Source organism: Mytilus californianus, unplaced genomic scaffold, assembly GCF_021869535.1.
Source record: "Mytilus californianus isolate M0D057914Y unplaced genomic scaffold, xbMytCali1.0.p SCAF_2, whole genome shotgun sequence".
NCBI lineage: Eukaryota > Metazoa > Mollusca > Bivalvia > Mytilida > Mytilidae > Mytilus > Mytilus californianus.
Window position 1 is genome coordinate 89,971,462 of NW_026262668.1, and position 20,508 is coordinate 89,991,969.

Sequence of the window (20,508 nt, forward strand, 5' to 3'; positions counted from 1 at the left end):
TTTTATATAAATAATTCATTGTTCAGTCATTCAAGAGCTTTTCAGATCAAAAATGGTTTACTAGTGAAATGTTCACCCAATGTATTTTTGATAATGTGAAGAATTGTTTTGATTCAATTTGTAAAAAAAACCATTTAACTATTAGAGTTCACAAATCATTGATCAAGATGACTCTATAGATGCTACATCTCACCATTGCAACTTCTGTATTTATGCTAGACTTTTCAATGACACAAAATTCTATTAAGGGTTGAACAGTAAAACATGTAAATTATATTTTATCAAAACATAATCAGGTAATAATACATAAATTCTATACACTAACAACAAATTTAATATCGTGTAGTTACAACTAAGAGTTGTTTGCAGATTTCAAATATGGAAAGAAACTTGGAAACCAAAATTGCCTTTCTTTTCCTTGATCATCCACCCAAGCAAGCCCTTCTTTCACCATGAAATTCTGAAACAGAAAAGGTTTGATATTAAAATTTTAAAGGATGAACTTTAATTTTTAGTTCTTTGCTACTACTAAATCAAACATCTGTGAATTAATAAAAAAAACAACTTTCAGTGTGATAAGTCGATAGTAACAAGAGAAACGATCAAAAGACAAATAACAGTATACAAAACACATCATAGAAAACTAAAGACTGAGCGACACGAAAGCTCAACAAAATAAGTGAATCTGTGATTTACTGCTCACTAATGAGACCCCAGCCCCGCTAAAAGAATAAGGTAAACAGTAAGTTGTTGAGTGATGAATCTGAAAACGCATCACACGGTATAGCTGACTCATATAAACCCCGAAACCAAATTTAAGAAATCCTTGTAATGTAGTTCCTGAGAAAGATGCAACGAAAAATATTCATGGGATGGACAGACGGACGGACGGACTGACGGATGGATGGACTGACAGATGGACGGACAGACAGAGATAAAACAGCGTACCCCCACTTTTTTAAAGCGGGGGTAAAATTACTGTAAGCCAAGGTCATTTTTCCTGGAACTTTCTCCATAGGATCTTTATCAAGATACATGGTCTAATTAGTTTAACTTAACAACTAGAATATCATAAAACATTACATGTTGAAGGTTTTTACCGTCTGTAATATCAAAGTAATAGTTGCTATATTTTTATACGTACCGGTAACATAATTGGATACAAAATTTATTGAGATACACAAACTAATGCAGCATAATTGAAAAATATATAGATCAGAAAGGTATTCAGAACTAACCCACTAAAAAACTTAGATTCAATAAAACTAGAGGCTCTCAAGAGCCTGTGTCACTCACCTGACTCTACTTTGGTTTTAGATATCATGTAAAGATAGATAATAAAATGCTCCGCTGGGTGCAGCTTGATTCGACCACAGAGGTCCAACCCTGCACAGTTGGGGCAAGTATGGACACAATATTCAAGCTTGATACAGCACTGAATTTGGATTGTGATTAAATATTTGACACAGCACAGGTTTCTGACACAGAATGAATGTGGTCTAAGAACTTAAATTTTTTTAATTTACCTATTCAAACCATATCATTGTTATTTGCTTTTATATATAAATCAGAAATAACCAATTTAAAATGGAAAATTTTAAAGAAAAAAAAAATCCCCCCCCAAATTTTTTGAACCCCCTTATGATTCATCACCCCCAAACTCAATCCCAGCCTTCCCTTTGTGGTATGGTACCTGCAGTACAATTTCAGAGAGATCCATACACTTGAACACAAGTTATTGTCTGGAAACTAGAAAAATACTTGTTTTTTGGCCCCAAATTCCTAAACGTTTAGGCAATTACCCCCAAACTCAAACCCAGCTTTCCCTTTGTGATATGAAACCTTGTAGTACAATTTCATAAAGATCCATTCACTTAAACTAAAGTTAGAGTGCGAAAACCAATGTGTCTTCGGACTACGACGATGACGACGCCAACGTCATACCAATATACGACCGCAAATTTTTTTGCAGTCGTATAAAAAACATAACAGATACCCAAATAATGATTGAGGCCAAATTTGGTTTAATATTGGTCCTGTTATTTAATAAAATATCTTCGTGGCCATCTTGAACAGTAAATTAGCAACAAAGAAGCAACACTTGGTCAGCACCTCATAAGGAGCATTCATGCCATATTTGGTTTCATTCCATTCAGTGGTACTCTAAAAGAAGACATTTGTATGTATTTCCCATAGGGTCCTATGTTAAACTAAGTCCCCAGCTGGGGGCCATCTTGGATGATGGATCGGCTTCAAAGTAACAACACTTGGTCAGCACCTCATAAGGAACATTCATGCCATTTTTGGTTTCATTCCATTCAGTGGTTCTCTAAAAGAAGACAGTTGTATATATTTCCCATAGGGTCCTATGTTAAACTAAGTCCCTGCTGGCGGCCATCTTGGATGATGGGTCGGCTTCAAAGTAACAACACTTGGTCACCACCTCATAAGGAGCATTCATGCCATAATTGGTTTCATTCAATTCAGTGGTTCTCTAAAAGAAGACATTTGTATGTATTTCCCATAGGGTCTTATGTTAAACTAAGTCCCCTGCTGGCGGCCATCTTGGATGATGGATCGGCTTCAAAGTAACAACACTTGGTCAGAACCTCATAAGGAGCATTCATGCAATATTTGGTTTCATTCCATTCAGTGGTTCTCTAGAAGAAGACATTTGTATGTATTTCCCAAAGGGTCCTATGTTAAACTAAGTCACCCGCTGGCAGCCATCTTGGATGATGGGTCGGCTTCAAAGTAACAACACTTGGTCAGAACCTCATAAGGAGCATTCATGCAATATTTGGTTTCATTCCATTCAGTGGTTCTCTAGAAGAAGACATTTGTATGTATTTCCCAAAGGGTCCTATGTTAAACTAAGTCACCCGCTGGCAGCCATCTTGGATGATGGGTCGGCTTCAAAGTAACAACACTTGGTCAGCACCTCATAAGGATCATTCATGCCATGTTTGGTTTCATTCCATTCAGTGGTTCTCTAGAAGAAGTTCAAAATGTTAAAAGTTAACGACGTCGACAACAGACGACGCTGACGACGACTACGGATGACGGACGACAGACGCCAAGTGATGAGAAAAGCTCACTAAAAAAAACAGCAAAAAACTAGATTCAAGAAAAAACTGTCATTTTACTTTATTTCTTTATCTATGTTAATCTGAAGTAGTCAAGGTAGTTGCATTCTCCAAATAACAGTTGTAAGCCAGTACATGAGCTGGTCTTTTCATATAATTTCTGTATTATTTGTCAGATGTTTTGTTCATGAATTGGTGAATCAATTGGGTAAAGTTTTCATTAACATACAGATGACCCATATGAGTAATTAAATGAATATTTATTAAAAAAAACTTCCTTCTTTGATGATCATTAGATTTCATGTCTCATATACATTCACACATGTCCCTTGTTTCAATTTGAGATGATACCATACTAGTGTTTGATGAATTTAGTGAACTTCTATAAAAGTAAATTGTGTACTGATGTTGGGCGTGGTAACATGCATCTTTCATCAAATCTATAAAGTCAAGAAATGTCCAATTTTATTCATGATACAGCATAACTTTAAGTTATGACTAATTAACCAGATATGTCTTTACAAAATTAAGTGAACCTTTTAAAACATGAAACGTTTTAAAATTAAATGCAAACATACTACTAACTTAAAGCTTCCTGCATTCTGCTTACACTTTTAGTTTTAGTTTAAATAATTTATCTTGATTTCCACATACTCTCTGTGGTCTTTCAAAATGAATATCTTGTTTTGTTGACACTTAACTTCATACAGCCTCTGATTACTAAACCAAATAAATTTAACATTCAAGCATGTTAATACTAAAAGCTAAAACCTTTGAAATTGATTTCTTTCCAAGTATATTTCCAGTCAATCATATGTTGTATCAAAAGAATGTGTATATTTCATCATGCTTAATGATTAAATGAAAACAATTTGCAATTTCTGATAACAGTAACTTTTGAAAAGAAGTTTCCCCATATCACAATAAAAAAAAAAAACATCTTATGTTTTTGTACGTGATATAACTATGATATTGAAAAATAAGAAATTTTCAGTTGACGAAGTTATGCTCCCAATGCACATGCATCATTTCTAACACTTAATTTCACATTAAGTTTAAGTTATTTTTGGTTTATTATCTTTAATACTGCTTTCAAATTTTCAAATAATTGACTTTGAGCATCTCTGACCAAGAATTAACTTATGAAATGCATGAAAGGTGATTAGGTTAATTTAGGTATCTTGTAATTTTGTAAATCATTATGAGGTAGTGTATCCCTTTTCCTTCTCTTTTTTTTAGTGAAACATGTTTTCTTTTACTACAATCACATAAAAAATAATTTCAGTGATGAAGGACATCATAGTTTTGTACTGGCACCAAAGTCATACATTCAATGAGCTGCCACTATCTTACATTATAGACATATTAGTATCAACTTAATATGAATAAAAATAAGATGTGGGTTCATAAGTCAATTATACATCAACCCAAAAACAAAAATAAACCAAAAGACATCAAGAGGCCAACATACAGTCTTCAATAATAGACAAGAGTCCACACAATATGTCATTAGATTCAAGTTTTACCAACAACCCATGTCGAATAATCAAATTAGCTCATCTTTATTTTTAAATAAATGTGGATAGTATCCACATGTGGACACAGATGATGCCCCCGCTTGCATATCATATAGTTATAAAGGGACATAACTGAAGAACGGTAAAAATGACGCTACCCTAATTTGAACTTGATCTGAGTTTTGTGGTAATAAGCATTGTGTGTAAGTCTCATAACATTTGGTTGAGGCTAACTTAAGTAGAGAACAGAAACTAAAAATTCAGCAATTTTTCTATTTGTAAACACGCATAACTCTAGAACGGTTGTGTATAAGTTTTATAACATTTGGTTGAGACAAACTAAAGTTAGAGAACGGAAACTAAAATTTCAGCAATTTTTATGTTTATAAAGGGACATAACTCAAGAATGGTAAAAGTGTCACCACCAAATTTCGTACTTAATCTGTATTATGTAGTAATAAGCATTGTGTATAAGTTTCATAACATTTGGTTGAGGCAAACTAAAGTTAGAAAACGGAAACAAAAAATTTGTACTTGATCTTAGTTTTGTGGTAATGAATTTTGTGTATAAGTTTTATAACATTTGGTTGAGACAAACTAAAGTTAGAGAACGGAAACTAAAAATTCAGCAATTTTTATGTTTATGAAGGGGCATAACTCAATAATGGTTAAAGTGACACTATCCAAATTCAACTTGATCTGTGTTTTATCAGTGGAAGTCAAAATTAAACATTGCATTGTATAAAGCATTGATTGTAGTTGATTCAACTATAATCATGGACAAAGGAAGATAACTCCAATTTTAAAAATAACTTGATATTAAGAAGAAAATAAAAATTTTGCAATTTTTCCATTTATAAAGGGGCATAACTCTAGAACGGTTAAAGTGACGCCACCAAAATTCAAACTTGATCTGTGTTTTGTGGTAATAATTATTATGTATAAGTTTCATAACATTTGGTTGAGGCAAACTTAAGTAAGAGAACCGAAACTAAAAATTTTGCAATTTTTCCATTTATAAAGGGGCATAACTCTAGAACGGTTAAAGTGACGCCACCAAAATTCATACTTGATCTGTTTTTAGTGGTAACAAGCATTGTGTATAAGTTTCATACTATTTGGTTGAGGCAAACTTAAGTTAGAGAACGGAAACTAAAAATTTTGCAATTTTTCCATTTATAAAGGGGCATAACTCTAGAACGGTTAAAGTGACCCCACCAAAATTCAAACTTGATCTGTGTTTTGTGGTAATAAGCATTGTGTAGAAGTTTCATAACATTTGGTTGAGGCAGACTCAAGTTAGAGAACGGAAACCAATTTTGGGACGTACGGACGGACATACATACGTACAGACAGACAAGGGTAAAACTTAATGCCCCCACAGCTACGGCGGGGGCATAAAAATTACAATTGTTCAACAGATCAAAGAAATAGGAATTTATTTGAAAATTAAATGCATAATTAATTAGTTATCAAAGGTACCAGGATTATAATTTAATATGCCAGATGCGCGTTTCTTCTACATAAGACTCATCAGTGACCCTCAGATCAAAATAGTTATAAAGCCAATCAAGTACAAAGTTGAAGAGCTTTGAGGACCCAAAGTTCAAACAATTTGTGCCAAATACGGAACATTTTTAATGTAACATAACATAACAACGTCATAATATTGCAAGTTAAATATAAAAATAAAATTGCAAAATCCTATCATATTTTTTGAATTTTAAAATATAAAAGAAAACAGTCTTTTTATTTCAATTGGAATTGAAAAACGTTTTCAAGTGTGAGTATGTTTGTTTGATGCTTTTAAATCAATGGTGAAAACATTGTGTTGACCTTTGCGTATAGTCATTTACTAAAAACAACCAAAACTATAAAGTATACAAGCAGCTGCCACTTGAATTTTGTAGTCATAAGTTAATTTGAGAAGGAAACTGCTTAAATTGATTCAAACTGCTGAATCCAAAAAATAATCAGATAGAAAAGCAAGAAAGACGTCTAGTAAAGATTGGCACATACAGTTAACAACCTTAATTTTAAAAGAGGTTATTTTCATAGACATCAATATAGGAGTTAATTCTCTATCAAGTTTTAGTTTGGTAAGTACAATATTCAATCATTACCATATACTATTTTGATTATCAACAACATGGTAATTAAGTCAATGCTGATTCTTGCACATGAATGACACTGTATTCAATTATAATTGTAAAGATGGAGGGTATTACATGTATCTGTAGGTTGGACATCGTCAAATTTCTCTACTCAAATCACATACTGTATAAAACAGGAAGGAAAGTAAAATGTAGTGGGCAACTCAAAAGACTAGATTAATCCTATTGTTCATTACATAGGAAATCCCAACTGATCATGTAAATAGCATGCTTTTTAAAAGTTGACTATAATAAGCTGATAAGGTTGTATCATTATACATGGCCATTACACACTAGATTTAGCAACAGAGAGTTAATTAGGAACAAAAACAGTAATCTAATACAATTCTAAATTACAATGATAATTCCCTTTGGAAATGATGATCAAGTCAACACTCTGAATAAATTTACTCCCAAGCATTTTAATTTACTATCTGGGCAGAATTCAATTTTAAAATCCTTCATAAATCAATATTGTTAATAAGTATTTAGTGCTAACACTGACAGTGGGGAACAATGAAGGAAATATTCCGGATTAATTATCATCTATTAATAAATACACACCTTTTCTACATTTCTTAAAGTAAGAATGCATCAGAGATATACATTTTACATACAATCACATTTTCAGATAGCCTTCCATTATACAAATTTTAGAGTTTACCTTATAAACCTGTTAAAAATCCTTATACATTTTTTTGAAGCAACTGTATCTAAAATTAACTATATTGATATAAAATTCTTATCATGTTGTGTTAATTTACAAAATTACATGACTGTATGTTCTTCATTTCCCTTCATAATTATTCTACTTAAAAACAATATATAACTTTGCTACTGTTATTTTTGCAATTTAAAATAAGTTCCACCACAGAGGAAATGTGGAAAGATTGAAAAAAACTCCCAAAGGAGCCTGTATTGTCACTTAGTATGCATAAAAAATCAGACTAATGTTCCTTTATCAGATTTTAGAAGCTGATATTTTTGCTGCCTACTGTTTATGCCTCACATTGATAGTATATGGTAAATTGTTAGCAAAATATCAATGGAAACACTAAAGTTGTTCAAAAGTTATTATTTAAGGAATACCAAAACAAACTGTTAAAACAGAGATATGTCTCACCTTTTTGTAATTTTGATAATGCAAATGTTGAAATTAAAATAGCAATACTTTAATTAACATGTAAGTTATGCAAATATTCAAAGTCAATGAACCTTGACTGAAGGTACATGGCTAAACAATCTCCATGGAAATGAGATGTGCAGTGCTAATAAAACTGCATACCAAATACCATTGACTTATCATAAGTCATTACCTTTAAACAAACCTAACACAAACATTAACTTGTAAACTATGTAAAAGTTTCAAAGTCAATGAACCATGATGAGCGGGTGGGGCTATACAATCTCCATGGAAACAAGACTTGCAAATGCCAATAAATTTGCATACCAAATATCATTGACTTAACATGAGCGGTTCATCTTAAACTGATCTAATCACAAACTAATACAGATGTAAACTAAGCAAAAGTTTCAAAGTCAATAGACCATGAGGGGGTGGGGCCATTTATTTTCCATGGAAATGAGATGTGCTAATGCTTATACAACTGCATACAAATTAACATTGTCCTACCACTAATGGTTCCCTTTGAACTGACCTAATCACAAACTAATACATGTAAACTAAGCAAAAAATTCAGAGTCAATAGGGGGGGGGGGGGCAGATCCAAAAAATTTCTATGGAAATGAGATATGCCAATGCTTATACAACTGCATACCAAATATCATTGACCTACCATTAGTGGTTCCCCATAAACTGACCTAATCACAAACTAATACATGTAAACTTGGCAAAAGTTTCAAAGTCAATAGACCATGACTGAGGGAGCGGAGCCAAATAATCTCCATGGAAATGAGATGTGCCAGTGCTAATACAACTGCATACCTAATATCACTGACCTACCACTAGTGGTTCACCAAAAACTAGACCTAAACACAAACTAATACATTGTTGACGCTGCCGCAGACGACGCTGGAAATAGCATACCTATGTCTCGCTTTTCGACTCTGTCAAGGGGAGACAAAAACAATGATAAGCAATCAATTAATGGTTTCAGTCATTTTGGCATTTTTGTAGTTTTGTATTGCTGATATCTTTTGCTATTTACAATTTCAGTCCCACTATTATAGTTTTCAAAATATTGCAAAATGCTTAAATTGGTAAAATATTACCATTTCAGGTGAAGAACTCCTATAAGAAGTCATTTGTTGGTAACAATCATATTGGCATTATTGTATTCTTAAGCTAGGTCTAAATATTATCATGAACAGAAGATATTCAGATGCATCAACAATATTATATCACAGCATATTTCTCATAAGCCAATGATCATGGACATCCCTTTATCTAAAAAAAGGTTTGAAGAGGCCTTATGATTATTTTTTTACATCATTTAGGTATTAACAACATATAATTTTTTAAGAAAAAATCTATTGATTTGAGATTGGAAATTTGATGATTTTTGACTAATTTCAGGATGTTTTACACTGATTTTATGTGCTTTCTATACAAATGTCACCTATTTTGAAAGAATGCAATTACAAAATGTAGTAATATTTCAGAAAATGAAAGAGATAAATAAATTATACTATTTAATTTTAGTTAGTTTAACGAGCAACAGTTGTATGCAAAATCTGTGATGAAGCCCATTTACTGTAACATGACCCTTGTGGTATGATACCGTATCACTGTGACTTTAAGATATAAAACATCAATATAAGTGTTGTTCTTTTGCTTTTGGTTTCTTCGTGTGTGAATAATGATTTTGAGTTATAAATTGATACACTATATCCTTCATTTTCCATTATTTATTAGTGCAGATGTATCATTTCATCACAGGGGGGTCTCTTCTTATCCTATTTAAATGTATACACAGATGTGCGGCTGGTATTGGTCAGTTTTTTGGAATGTAAAATATATCAGTGGGGTGCAATTTCATGGAGGTACTATATTAATGGGTCAAAAATTATCATCTTCTGTTAAGAGCCTGTAAAAACTGTGTTTAGACATTTTTATCTAATAATATAAATGATCCCATGTGGTTAACGTCTAAAAATGACATCATGGTAGCTGAGAAATATATATAAATGGGTTGTAAATTTCCTATGAAATATATGAATGGGTAGGGATTTTCGCATGAATCAATATATGAATGGGAGGGCACTTTTTTAAACCCTAGTCGGATGTCTGTACCCAAATATTGATATTGAGACACCTCCCATGCATTTCAATTGCCTGCTTTTGTTATTTATCAAGTTGGTTATTAAAATACATTTTCTTTCATTGTTGATATGGTATTTTGACCTTTTGATGTCTTTTTTGTTTTCTGTGTCATTGGGCCGCTGATTCATTGAGGTACAAATGTATACCCCACATGTCCTTTCATTCAAATAGTCCATAAATGGTATAAGCTAAAAAGAAGTTCTAATAATACATATTGGATTCATGGCAAACAGATCAGTACAAAGAAATGTGATGAAAAATTGGCAAAGCTGTGATAGAATGAGAACTTCCCATTAATATGTTATTTATTAATATTAATATGTATATTTCATAACAATTTTTTATTTCATTTTTTCATATATGTGTGTTTGTTTGATATTTTGTAATTGTTTGTTATATTTCATTGTATTTCATGAGGGCCTCAGGGAAGATTAGTTTTATAGCTAACTGTGTAACCCTCTTTAAATAAAGAATTATTATTATTATTATTATTATTAATATCTCATCACTTCCGAGTTCTCCCTGTCAAAAGGAGAAAAGAAATCCTGTGATTTTGAAGTCCTGGGATCAGCCATACACAATTTTCTTCAGCATGTTCAGTGGATGATTTCAAACTTTAGCGGTTTGAAAAATGACACTTCAACTTTAAAACGAATAAATACTAATACATCTGCATACCAAATATCAATAATGAAAGAATATTTGTAAACACGCTCACATACCCCAAGCCTTCACATTGTCACTGAGCAAACAAAATCTCACAAGATTCCTTAGTTAAAAGATCTAGACTCATAATTCCTACAAAAGTCAACTGATAAAAACTTCTAGTCATTACCTGCAAAGTTTCATAAAATTCTGTTATGTGATTTCAGAGGAATTGCGATGACAAATTGTTGCAGTAGTATATTTAGGTAAAAATTCTAAGTTCAAAGGGCATGACTCCTAGAAAAAACAATGAATCATTATTTCCTGTCAATCTGTACATTACTATAGTATGTCCTTATTATCTACAAAGTTTCATCAAATTCTGAAGTGTGGTGACAGAGGAGTTGCACTGACAAACTGTTTCAGTATTATATTATGGCCAAAATTCTAAATTCAAAGGTGTATGACTCCTAGAAAAAACATGAATCAAAATTTTCTGTCACTGTGCAAATCTGCATAGTATGTCCTAATTATCTACAAAGTTTCATGAAATTCTTTTATTTGGTTATAGAGGAGTTGAGATGATAAGATCAGGACTGATGGATTGACAAGTCATAAGCATTATACCATAGTAAAGGGTATAATAATATACTTTATCTTACAAATTATTCATAGAAAACTTATCATTGGAACAATGTTAATAGTCAAGGTCGCTGAAGCAAGACTGAACAATCAGTTTGAAACTGAAATGGTATTTCAAAAGCAAATCATACATACTAAACATAGTAAACTACTTTCTAAAAATACTTCTTCATAAACATCCATTTCAACATGATCAATGTAAAAAAATTCAAAGTCATTGGAGCACAACTGTAGAACCTGCTTTCAAGTAAAAAGTATATCAAATGCATCCAATTGATCATTGGAACTGAATAATCATTCATACTGAATATTCATTACTATTGAATAATGAAAAATTAAATGTAAAACAAACAGATCTGTATTAAATGTATTGTAATAAAATCCTTGACAGCTGTAAACTGTTTAATATTATGAACATATAAAGCTGTTGATCAAATTACAAAAAACAAACAAAACCTTTATACAAATTTAGTATGAAAATATGTCCTTCAAAGAATACCCCCACTTGCTATCAAACATTGACTAAAAATGATCAAAAATACCATGTTCAGTTGGTATCAACTTAACATCACACATGAAGTAAATGTCCGGCAGGTATGAAAATTGCCACCACTGTAAAACCCATCTTCTAGACCAAATAGCAAATCATTCCTTATTACAAAATGCTTTACTACGGCAGTATTTAAGTACCTTGACTGGCTATACCCCTCACACTGTCGGTAAGCAGAACATAAGAAATATGTAACAAAAAATTCCATGCTCAGTTGGGATCATAAAAATTCATAGAATAGTCATCAAACAGGAAGGAACTACTTGGTAGATGTGAAAATCTCTAACACAATACAACTTATCATTATAATATTCCAGACTAAATATTAAATCATTCCTTAATACAGACATTTGTAACCAAAAAAATCATAATGCAGTAGGTATACTATAAATTCAATGGATTGCCAAACAAGAAGTAACTGTCCAGCAAATCTGAAGGCAAATGTAGTATAGCACCCACTCTTTGATTGGGAGTATTATTTTTACAAGTTCTCTGTGAATACTAATGAAACTGTTTGATTCTGATATAAGTGCAAAACCAATCATTGATATTGGACAAGAAGTCACATGCATTCAGCATAATTTACAAAAATCAGTATTTTACATTAAATTGATATTTATGCTTATTCAAAATGAAAATTATATGGGAAATGGGGAACATCAATTAAAATGACCAGCAGGCAACATTAAGATATAGAATACATGTAAAGAGGGAAGTTAACGCCTTTGATCTAATGTTAAAGATGGCTAAAATTTGATCATACTTGGGTTTATGCAATAAGGAATACTATATAATTATGACAATGCAAGGGTTTTATTACAACTCAAAGACCACACATTTCATAAAATAATGTAATTTTTTAGTTAAAAATAATGTCAAATAATCTTTTCTCTGACATTTTGATAAATAACTAAGAAATGGATAAACTTCAGAACTAATTAAAAGGAGTTATTTTATCCCAGTAAAATACTCCATACCATCAATTCATTCTAGAAACCATTTAAATCCCTGTATTCCCTAGCCAAGTGGGGTTTCCCTTGCCAAAGAATTTCAAGATCATCTTTTACAATTCTTTGAAAATAGTTTTATGACACCCTCATTTTACTTAATCCTATCATTTTCCTATTTCAATGTCATCACATTACTTATCTATATTTCCCCAATCAGTGATAACTTCTGGACAGATCATGTCCGATGATAACTTATAGAAATCATCATCCTAAACCATCATTATCCCCCTTTCATAGTTATAGGCTTTTTCTTATCTACAAGAATTACTTTGAGAGGCTAAAACATATATTCATTTGAAATATTGATGATTTTTCTATTAAATACATCACAAAATTACAGAACCTTAACTCAAAAACAGTGACAAATTAACAAAGGATTATGTTACATCAAATTGATAGTAGTACTATAAAGAGACAGGATTAACAATCATCTTGAAATGAGATCTCGAATTATAATGCAACAGCTTCTAATTATCAATCTTATATGATAGCAAATTCTTCACGTAACATTTATATTGATCCGCATATAACGCTTCGAACCAAAACACATCAATGTTAGTGAAACACCATACCAAATTTCAAATGCTGATCATATTTTCAAACAGAATAAATATCAAAAAAATAAATCTCAAATTTCAAAAAAAAATTAAAGCAAAGTATACCTGATTGGGCATGTTGGGTGTTGTTTCAAATTTTTATGAAACTTTTTGTATGCATTAAGACTTCCTTGAACTGCATATTAATATAGAAGAAATGATAATATGTAGCATTTATACTTTGATTGAAACAATCAATTGAAATTTGAGATATAGATTTATAAATGAAACGTACTTAAAAAGCAGCGAAAATATGCATTTTTTCCCTTTAAATTACAATTTCTTGATGATTTGTCGACAGAATTTTTAAGCTATTAAAAATTACATATTATTGCTGTGAACAATTCTGTTTTAATGCTTTGAAAATATTAGAGGGTAAATGCTATGTATAAAATATATATTTTTTTCTATATTCAGATGCAGTATAACACATACAAATTTCATAAATATAAATCAGCATGCAGACATCTTATATGTTCAGGTATATCACATCCAATCTTTTATGGTAATATTGTATACAAAGCACAAAAATGTTGTCATTCACCTCAAAAGCTAACTAAACCTTTAAACAGACTTATTCAGAAGGTATATAGTTACGATACTGTTGTCAGGTCATTAAAGATAGCATATTTTGGAATTAATATTGATTCACTCATAGGGTCTTTGCATTGGAAATGAACACATTTATTCTAAAATGAGTTGCTGGCATGATACGGGTTATGTTCTTGTAATATATTTTATGATGGTATGATACTAAACCCCTAACGGGAGGGATTGTGCTTGACTTTCATATGATGAAGACATAATCTTTCAATCAGTTTAATTGAGGTCTGGAGCTGGCATGTCAGTAACTATTAGAAGTCCTTTGTTAATTTATGTATCTGTCATTTTGCTTAGTTTCTTCTGTTACCTATTCTGACATCGGACTCAGACTTCCTTTTAACTGAGTTTTACTGTGCCTATTGCTGTGTAATTGTTTATTCTACATTGGCTAGAGGTATAAGGGGAGGGCTGAGATCTCAAAAAACATGTTTAACCCCGCAGCATTCTTGCACCTGTCCCAAGTCAGCAGCCTCTGGCTTTTGTTAGTCTTGTATGTTTTTTAATTTTAGTTCATTTATATGCTTTGTAGTTTAGTGTGACGTCCATTTTCACTGAACTAATACATATTTTTGTTTCGGGGCCAGCTGAAACCCGCCTCCAGGTGGGGGATTTTTTTGCTGTGTTGAAGACCCATTGGTGGCCTTGGGCAGTTTTCTGCTCTTTAATCGGGTTGTTGTCTCTTTGACACATTCCCCATTTCCATTCTCAATTTTATTCCTCTAAATCTGAATTGTTGCCAATCACATATACTTTGCCTTAAGTCACCTGTGCATGACCAAGAGAATGGAGTCCATGAATTCTTTAAATTCATATCTTACTCCAATATCATAAGTACTTTTTCTGAAATGAACTTTGTCTTACAGCATTTGACATTTTGGTGATTATGATTCATACACCAACTGAACTTTATCCAAATAGCATACATCAATTTAAGACTCATTAGTATGTAAAAACCTACCAAAGCTCTGCTAGCTCTTTCATCCTCCCACTTCAGTTGGGACATCAACTCAGTCTTCGTAATAAAACCATTGGACTGTAACAGAACACAAAATTACTTTTAGTCTCAGGAAAGTAAAAAGTAATATTATGTATTTAATCAGGTTCATGCAACATGTAGGATCTAGTATACAGAGAATTCACCAGTGTGTAAAGCAGAGAAGAAAGACAATACAAATATAATTGTATTGTAGACTAGAGCCTTAAAATACCATTAAGTTAATCAAATTATGTAAACATAATACTATAACTGTTTATTACAATTGCCTTCAGAGGAGTTATCCATAGTTTTAATGCCAAATGAAAATATTAAAATATCCAAGCTAAAATATTTCTATTTTCATATTAAGAATACTGTCACATGACTGTTTGAAATAATTATTGAAAAATGTATCTTTTGTTGAAAATTATGTTGAGAAATAACTTAATCGCTGGATCTCAACAAATAAGTTTTTTTTTTACAAATAACTACATACTGACATAAGCTTATAATTGATGCAAACATTAGATAACTGTATAGTTAACTAGGAAAAAGATTCTGAAGAACTGGAAGAATTGACATAATAACGATATAAAACATCAATCACTGAATAATGAAAATGATGTAATGGAAGAGTGACTCTAAACAGTCAGGAATTTTCACATAATATCTAAAATGTAATTTACCTTTTAATTAGAACAATGAGGATCTGATCTAACTTGATATTAGCAACACAATAGAGACCATAAGTGAAACAGGATCTGCTTACCATTCTGGAAAACCTGAGACCTTTCTCAGGATCTGAGCATCACTGATGAGTCTTGTGTAGACGAAACGCGCGTCTGGCGCATTAAATTATAAGCCTGGTACCTTTGATAACTATTAGTTGGATTCGTGTTACTCAGTCTTAAGTTTTCTGTGTATTGTTTTTTATTTAGATTGCTGATCTTGTTATTGTTTTTATTTTGAACCATGGTATTGTATGTTTTTCTTCGACTTATGATATTTGATTGTCTTTTTGTTATCTTCTGCCTCTTTTAAATGTGAATCATTAAATCATGCATGAAAATTTGGTAGAAACCAAGGGACAGAGTTTGCGTATTTTGCAATTATTTATATGGATAAAATTTTGACCTACTACAGATAGTTCAGACATACTAAATCTTATGTTTCAAGTTTCTAACCTGATAAATGTGTGAATATTGGCTAGTTGGATCTTACTTGATATTCAAAATTTAAGTAATCAATATGAAGTAAATGTTTCTAAATGTATCTTCAATTTTACCATTGTAACAACACATCATACAGTATGATAGTATGGCCAAACTTGTTCACAAATTCCAGAATGTTTTGTTTTTATGCCAGGGGTTGTAACAGACAAACATGAATGTGGTTTTGAAGGTTGTCAATATATTAGAATTTTCTATGTATATGACTGGCAATGAAAAAATTAAGTTGAAAAATTTAAAAAAGAATTGGTCAGGTAACAAGAAACACATTTTCAGTTGGATTAATATTGTACCCCTACTCCTAAAAATCGAGTGTAAAACTAAGAAGCAAAATAACAAAAAAGTGACAAAAATATGTATATGGATAGATGTTAAATTTCCACCAGCCAACATCCATATTCAAGACAAGAACATACTCTTTTCTCATCATATCATACAATAAAATGCTCTACAGGGCGCAGCTTGATACAACCGCAGAGGTCGAACCCTGAACAGTTGGGGCAAGTATGGACACAACATTCAAGCTTGATACAGCTCTGAATTTGGATTGTGATCAAATATTTGACACAGCATAGGTTTCTGACACAGAATGAATGTGGTCTAAGAACTTAAAAAATTTAAATTGGACATTCACCTATTATGGTCCAATATCCAAAATCTAAATACATGGTTAGATTCAGCATATCAAAGAACCCCAAGAATTCAATTTTTGATGAAATCAAACAAAGTTTAATTTTGGACCCTTTTGACCTCAATGTGGACAAAGTTGATAACAGGGCCCAAAAATCAAAAATCTAAATACATGGTTAGATTCAGCATATCAAAGAACCCCATATATTCAATTTTTGTTGAAATCAAACAAAGTTTAATTTTGGACCCCGATTTGGACCAACTTGAAAACTGGGCCCATAATCAAAAATCTAAATACATGTTTAGATTCAGCATATCAAAGAACCCTAAGAATTCAATTTTTGTTAAAATCAAACTAAGTTTAATTTTGGACCCTTTGGACCTTAATGTAGACCAATTTGAAAACGGAACCAAAAATTAAGAATCTAAATACACTGTTAGATTCGGCATATCAAAGAACCCCAATAATTCAATTTTTGATGAAATCAAACAAAGTTTAATTTTGGACCCTTTGGACCTTAATGTAGACCAATTTGAAAACGAAACCAAAAATTAAGAATCTAAATACACGGTTAGATTCGGCATATCAAAGAACCCCAATAATTCAATTTTTGATGAAATCAAACAAAGTTTAATTTTGGACCCTTTGGACCTCAATGTGGACCAATTTAAAAACGGGGCCCAAAATCCAAAAACTTAATACACGGTTAGATTCAGCATATTAAAGAACCCAGAGAATTCAAGAATAAAACCCCATTGAAATTGGTCAAGAAATAAGCAATTTATACGAAGTATCTTCTTTTGCACAATACTGTGCAATTGAATATTTCTTGCTATTGTGCAATACTGTACAATTGACAATTTCTTGCTATTGCGCAATATTGTGCTATTGGATATTTCTTGCTATTGCGCAATACTGTGCAATTGAAGATTTCTTGTTATTGTGCAATACTGTGCAATTGAAGATTTCTTGCTATTGTGCAATACTGTGCAATTGAAAATTTCTTGCTATTGCACAATACTTATTATATAATAAGTTACACATCCTATTTGGTGTGTATCTCCTACCATATCATTATTATTTGCTTTTAAATATAAATCAGAAATAACCAACTTAAAATGGAAAATTTTAAAAGAAAAAAAAAGGAAAAAAAGAAAAAAAAGGAAGAAAAAAAAACCCCCCTCCCCCCAAATTTTATGAACCCCCTTATGATTCATCACCCCCAAACTCAATCCCAGCCTTCCCTTTGTGGTATGGTACCTTGCAGTACAATTTCAGAGAGATCCATACATTTGAACACAAGTTATTGTCTGGAAACTAGAAAAATGCTTATTTTTGGCCCCTTTTTGGCCCCTTATTCCTAAACTTTTTAGGCAATTACCCCCAAACTCAATTCCAGCTTTCCCTTTGTGATATGGAACCTTGTAGTACAATTTCATAAAGATCCATACACTAACACACAAGTTATTGTCATGAAACTAGAAAAATGCTTGTTTTTTGCCCCTTTTTGGCCCCTAATTCCTAAAATTTGGAGGCAATTACCCCCAAAATCAATCCCAGCACTCCCTTTGTGATATGGAACCTTGTGGTACAATGTCAGAGAGATCCATACACTTACACACAAGTTATGTCTGGAAGTTACAAAAATGCTTATTTTTTGCCCCTTTTTGGCCCCTAATTCCTTCACTGTGGGTACCATAACCCCCAAAATCAATCCCCACCTTCCTTTTGTGGTATTGAACCTTTTGGTAAAATTTCATAGAGATCCATTCACTTAAACTAAAGTTAGAGTGCGAAAACTAATGTGTCTTCGGACGACGACAACAATGACATCGACGACGACGCCAACGTCATACCAATATACGACCACAAAATTTTTTTGCGGTCGTATAAAAATAAACAACCATAACTCATTTACATCTCAATATAACTTACAATCGACTAAAATTGAAAGATTTTTTAAGAAAAGGACTGACATATCTTAATTCATGAACCCTGTTTTGTTCTATTTAATGCATTTACTTCTCAATTATGTCAAAATTAGTATTTAATCAAACAGAACTTTCATCCCAGACAGAAAAAAGAACACACTGGGACATACATTTTTTGACAGCTTCAGGGTAACATTAGATAACTGTCAATAACCCTAAAAGTTTTATATCACACAGAACTTTTCATTTAACAGGTTAGGTTTACAGGTTCAAATACAAATGCATAATATGTTCATAAAAGATCCAGTCAATCAAACACAAAGATATGTTGTGATTATAAAAGAACCAGACAGTCAAATACAAAGTTTTAATGTTTATAAAAGAACCAGACAGTCAAATATAAAGTTTTAATGTTTATAAAAGAACCAGACAGTCAAATACAAAGTTTTAATGTTTATAAAAGATCCAGATAGTAAAAAACAAAGTTTTAATGTTTATAAAAGATCCAGATAGTCAAAAACAAAGTTTTAATGTTTATAAAAGATCCAGATAGTCAAAAACAAAGTTTTAATGATTATAAAAGATCCAGATAGTCAAAAACAAAGTTTTAATGTTTATAAAAGATCCAGATAGTCAAACACAAAGTTTTAATGTTTATAAAAGATCCAGATAGTCAAACACAAAGTTTTAATGTTTATAAAAGAACCAGACAGTCAAATACAAAGTTTTAATGTTTATAAAAGAACCAGACAGTCAAATACAAAGTTTTAATGTTTATAAAAGAACCAGACAGTCAAATACAAAGTTTTAATGTTTATAAAAGATCCAGATAGTCAAAAACAAAGTTTTAATGTTTATAAAAGAACCAGACAGTCAAATACAAAGTTTTAATGTTTATAAAAGAACCAGACAGTCAAATATAAAGTTTTAATGTTTATAAAAGAACCAGACAGTCAAATACAAAGTTTTAATGTTTATAAAAGATCCAGATAGTCAAAAACAAAGTTTTAATGTTTATAAAAGATCCAGATAGTCAAAAACAAAGTTTTAATGTTTATAAAAGATCCAGATAGTCAAAAACAAAGTTTTAATGTTTATAAAAGAACCAGACAGTCAAATACAAAGTTTTAATGTTTATAAAAGAACCAGACAGTCAAATACAAAGTTTTAATGTTTATAAAAGATCCAGATAGTCAAAAACAAAGATTCAATGAAATTATAAATGATCAAAACATTCAAATACAAAATATAATGAATTTATCAAAGAACCAGTCAAATACAAAGATGTTTACTATTCATTCTGTGTATTTTTTTGTTCAAACATGTCATAAATAAGGTAATACAAACACGTTTCAAAAACAACACTCCTATCTCAGTGTTAATTTATATAACCTTTCATAATTATTATACTTTAGAACTTTTGTCTGCTTTTTCTCTTCAAATTACTGAGAAAATTTTACAGTACAATGTTTGCATATTTATGAAGATTGATTTTAATGAAGTTATACTTTGTCAAATGTTTGTAACCCCAATGGAACTATGTTTAAAGATACTTATCGGATGAAATTTTTTTTTACAAATGAAAGTCCCTGATGAACAAATATTATTCATGTTTTGAATTAAAGTACATGAAATTGAATAAATGATGACCTTGCT

The 20,508-nt window shown here is 31.4% G+C and overlaps 1 protein-coding gene and 1 long non-coding RNA gene across 2 annotated transcripts in view; both read right to left on the reverse strand.

Annotated features, from left to right (window-relative positions):
- Positions 1-262: 262 nt before the first annotated feature.
- The window catches only part of LOC127730389 (vacuolar-sorting protein SNF8-like), a 33,177-nt gene continuing 12,931 nt past the window's right edge, over positions 263-20,508 (reverse strand). Inside the window, exons 7-8 of the mRNA XM_052238769.1 lie at positions 15,044-15,118; positions 263-460 (exon numbers count right to left, since the gene is read on the reverse strand). Coding sequence (XP_052094729.1) covers positions 353-460; positions 15,044-15,118 — 183 coding nt within the window. The 3' untranslated portion in view covers positions 263-352. The remainder of the gene's footprint in view (positions 461-15,043; positions 15,119-20,508) is intronic.
- On the reverse strand, positions 17,016-18,739 carry LOC127730390 (uncharacterized). Its single transcript, XR_007995091.1, has 2 exons — positions 17,438-18,739; positions 17,016-17,302 (listed from the first exon to the last, which is right to left on the reverse strand). It is a non-coding gene; the product is annotated as an uncharacterized LOC127730390 (long non-coding RNA).